Source organism: Diadema antillarum, unplaced genomic scaffold (genome assembly GCF_040938485.1).
Source record: "Diadema antillarum isolate AM-2024a unplaced genomic scaffold, OU_Dant_1.0 scf00000032, whole genome shotgun sequence".
Lineage (NCBI taxonomy): Eukaryota > Metazoa > Echinodermata > Echinoidea > Diadematoida > Diadematidae > Diadema > Diadema antillarum.
This window is the reverse complement of record NW_027270921.1, coordinates 2,090,968-2,094,083: the sequence shown is the minus strand read 5'-3', so window position 1 is coordinate 2,094,083 and position 3,116 is coordinate 2,090,968. Positions and strand designations below refer to the sequence as shown.

Here is a 3,116-nt window from a genome sequence, read left to right as displayed (position 1 = left end):
TGCGAGATCTTGACTATACGTGTACTGCATTATAATGATTTCGTTCACTTCGGGGCTATACCCATGATTTCTACGGGGATTGTTATCTTTAATCAGGGATGGTTGAAATTCAACCGTGGACTTGATGTATGCTTGAAAAAATCAAAACAAAACAAAACAAAACAAAACAAAACAAGAAACACCCAAATATCCGGCCTGTAATAAGCACTGATGTTTTTCCCGAAACTGAGAGCTTGATAATCATACTACACATATGAAGAGAATAATAACATTATCTTCTAAATAACGACCTATTCTGAGCATCATTATCATGTTTCAAAACATAGTTAATTATTCCATCACTTTGCGAAGAAAGAAGAAGGAAGACACGAACGGGAACTTTGATTTTTGTAAATAACACTTAACATGTCATTCAATTTCAATATCTCATATTTCAATTTAATTACTGCTCTCGATACTAGTCATGCCAGGTGACGACAAGGACCACGTGAAACATACACGGTATTTCTTTAAGACGTGTTATCTAGGATTTCGAGATCCTGAAACGAAATGAAGGTTTCAAATCCAACGGTAAGTTCCTCTCAATAATCAGCAGGTATTCATTTAAGGAAGTAAAACAACAACAACAAAAAGTGATGGAAATAAGAATTGAAAAGCAAGGAGTAACTGGTCCCCTCGTAAGAGTTTACGAATCCACTCTTATTCTCCCACTAATATTCCTCTCCTTGGTGAGGTTGTCTGTAAATTGTAACACGGCACTGATAAAATCCAGTGATACATTGTGTGCCCAGGAATTGGGATAGAAAGAATTTCCAAAGAAGCCACAGTGGCCCCCTTTCTCCGTTGTCACCAGAAGGAGGTTCGGGATAGTAGAGAAAAGGTCAAATGGGATATTCCCCTTCCGGGTGAAAGGGTCGTCCAGTGAGTTTATGCAGAGCAGAGGAACGGCTATTTCGTCTGCTTCTCGCAAGGGTTCGTTATGTTCCCAGTATTCGTCCAAGTCTTTTAGCTTGTACATGGGACAGTGAACGGTCTGGAGCCACTCCGATAACGTTCTACAGGAAAACGCTGAGTCGAGGTCAAATTTTTGCGGCATTGCGTTCACGTGTCTTGTGAAGCTCCACTTCAGTAATTGCAGCACGATCCAATTGAGTATGGAGGGACCAGGCGTTTCATGAATTGCCGATTGAAGATCATATACCGGTGACACGCACACCGCAGCTGAAAGTTTCGATGACGATCCGTAATTTCCAAGATAAGAAAGCAGCAAGCTCCCACCATATCCAAGACCAACGGCACAAATACGTTTTCTAGACGTGTACTTCGATTTCAAGTATCGCACCACCTCGCGAAGGTCCGATGTGTCTCCAAGACTTTGGATCTTGGGAGCTGTCAACGGGAGACCACTTGTTCCTCGTGGTTGAAAAACAACTGGTTCGTAACCATGGCGACAGATGTCTAGGCATAGTCGAGCAACTCCTCCCCAGCTTGCGGTGATGTTTGGCAAAACAATGACTATTCCCTTGACGGTGGTCCTCGGCTTACATTTTTCATTTAGTCTACGTGTGTCTGCCCAGTCTAGAGCGACGATACCGCCGTCTGCCATCTGTAGTATTTCTCTACGATAGCACACAGTGCTATCACACAGTATGCACGCAAGAATAGTGTGGAGGTGACCAAAGCGAATCCATTTCAGAGGGACAAAGGGTTCACGCAGGGCATGGCAGGTCTTTAGTACATACTTGAGGAGTGACGAGGACCGGAAGTTTAGATGCGGCAGAGGGGGTGGCTCCTTCATCCGCGTGCCGCATCGCCAGAACCAGCGCAGAAAAAGCGTCATGAGGGTACAGCACAGCGTCAGCCATTCGACCAGGAGAGTAAGGAAGGAGCGGGGAACACTGTTGACTGGGCTGGGTTCCTTCGGTCCGCCCTGCATATCTGGCAGGCACCAAGTTTGTCGACTTTCGCAGTTGCTGGCGCACAGAGTGTCTGTCTGCGAATAGGCGAGTTCCGTCGACGGCGTTCCGTGGAAGACGACACTCATAATTGCCCCGACGGCTTCCGAGTAGTACGCTGCCGCGGACGCCCGCACAGCTTGCATCGATAAATCGGCTTACCGCGGCGCCAGCCACGAATTTGTCCCTTAATCACGTATTCGTCTGTGGCAGAGAGGGCATGGCCCTAAACGCCACACGATGTAAAATGTTCCTTTGGAGACGAACGAAGACTTCAGCGAAAGCGAGAGATATGTATCACCTCAAAACAACATATGGCATTGTCTGATGCATAATGTCCAACGAAAAAGAAAAGAAAAAGTCTACAGATTACGCTTCCGTAAACTCACAGCAAGTTTTGCAATATCTCGTGGGCACACAGTAAAGAAAAGCCTCGATATGTACGGCAAAGAAACATGCTAAATGTCACATCGCCGCTACCAGGAAGAGATTTGTGTTAACAAAGTCTTCCTTGTTTCAACATATCAAAAGTGGTAAATTGATACTGACGGAACGAGGAAATTAGAGCAAGACAAATGTATTCAGGTGTTTAACGTGTGAATTCATTAGAGGACGCGTCAGTGCATCGCATTCCCGTCGGAGTTAAATGTCAGAAGTCTGGGCGAAGCATGAATTCATTATGGTTCTAATCGGTATTTCCGCTGATACAATCAACATTGACTATTCGCGTAATTATATTGCCACGAGCAGTGCGTCAATTTAGAAATCCATTTCGGCTCTCAGCATTTTACTCGACCACGAAACATTCCAGAAATTGAGGAATGATAGTTCTCGTGCTCTTATTGAAGTTACCCGGCGCCGTTCCGATTTTAATGTTCGGTGGCACGTTTGAAGCAGAGCAAACAGAACATTTATAGTCACGCTCCGTAGCGACAGCTTATCAAGAGAGGTTTTAAAGGTCTCGCCTGCTTCACAATAGTCACTGAATGCATACAATTTGTAAGGAACGATGCGAGTGGTCCATTTCGTGGCTCCCTCGGCTCTGATGCAATTGTGGAAGAGGTAGTGTGACGGTCAGTGTCTACTTGAGAAGCTTCCAGGGCGACTAGAAGCGTGTTCGACTTGCGCCATCTGACTGCGTTGTAAGAGCAGACGCTCACA

General features: G+C 45.3%; 1 protein-coding gene across 1 annotated transcript; it reads right to left on the bottom strand.

Annotated features, from left to right (window-relative positions):
* Nucleotides 1-342: 342 nt before the first annotated feature.
* Nucleotides 343-2,385, bottom strand: LOC139741955 (protein ABHD15-like). Its single transcript, XM_071652525.1, has one exon. The coding sequence runs from the start codon at nt 2,099-2,101 to the stop codon at nt 686-688; it is 1,416 nt and encodes a 471-aa protein (XP_071508626.1). The 5' UTR covers nt 2,102-2,385; the 3' UTR covers nt 343-685.
* Nucleotides 2,386-3,116: the final 731 nt, after the last annotated feature.

Excerpts from the sequence above, each read along its gene's own strand:
- LOC139741955 (XM_071652525.1), bottom strand. The coding sequence starts at position 2,101 with ATGCAAGCTGTGCGGGCGTCCGCGGCAGCGTACTACTCGGAAGCCGTC.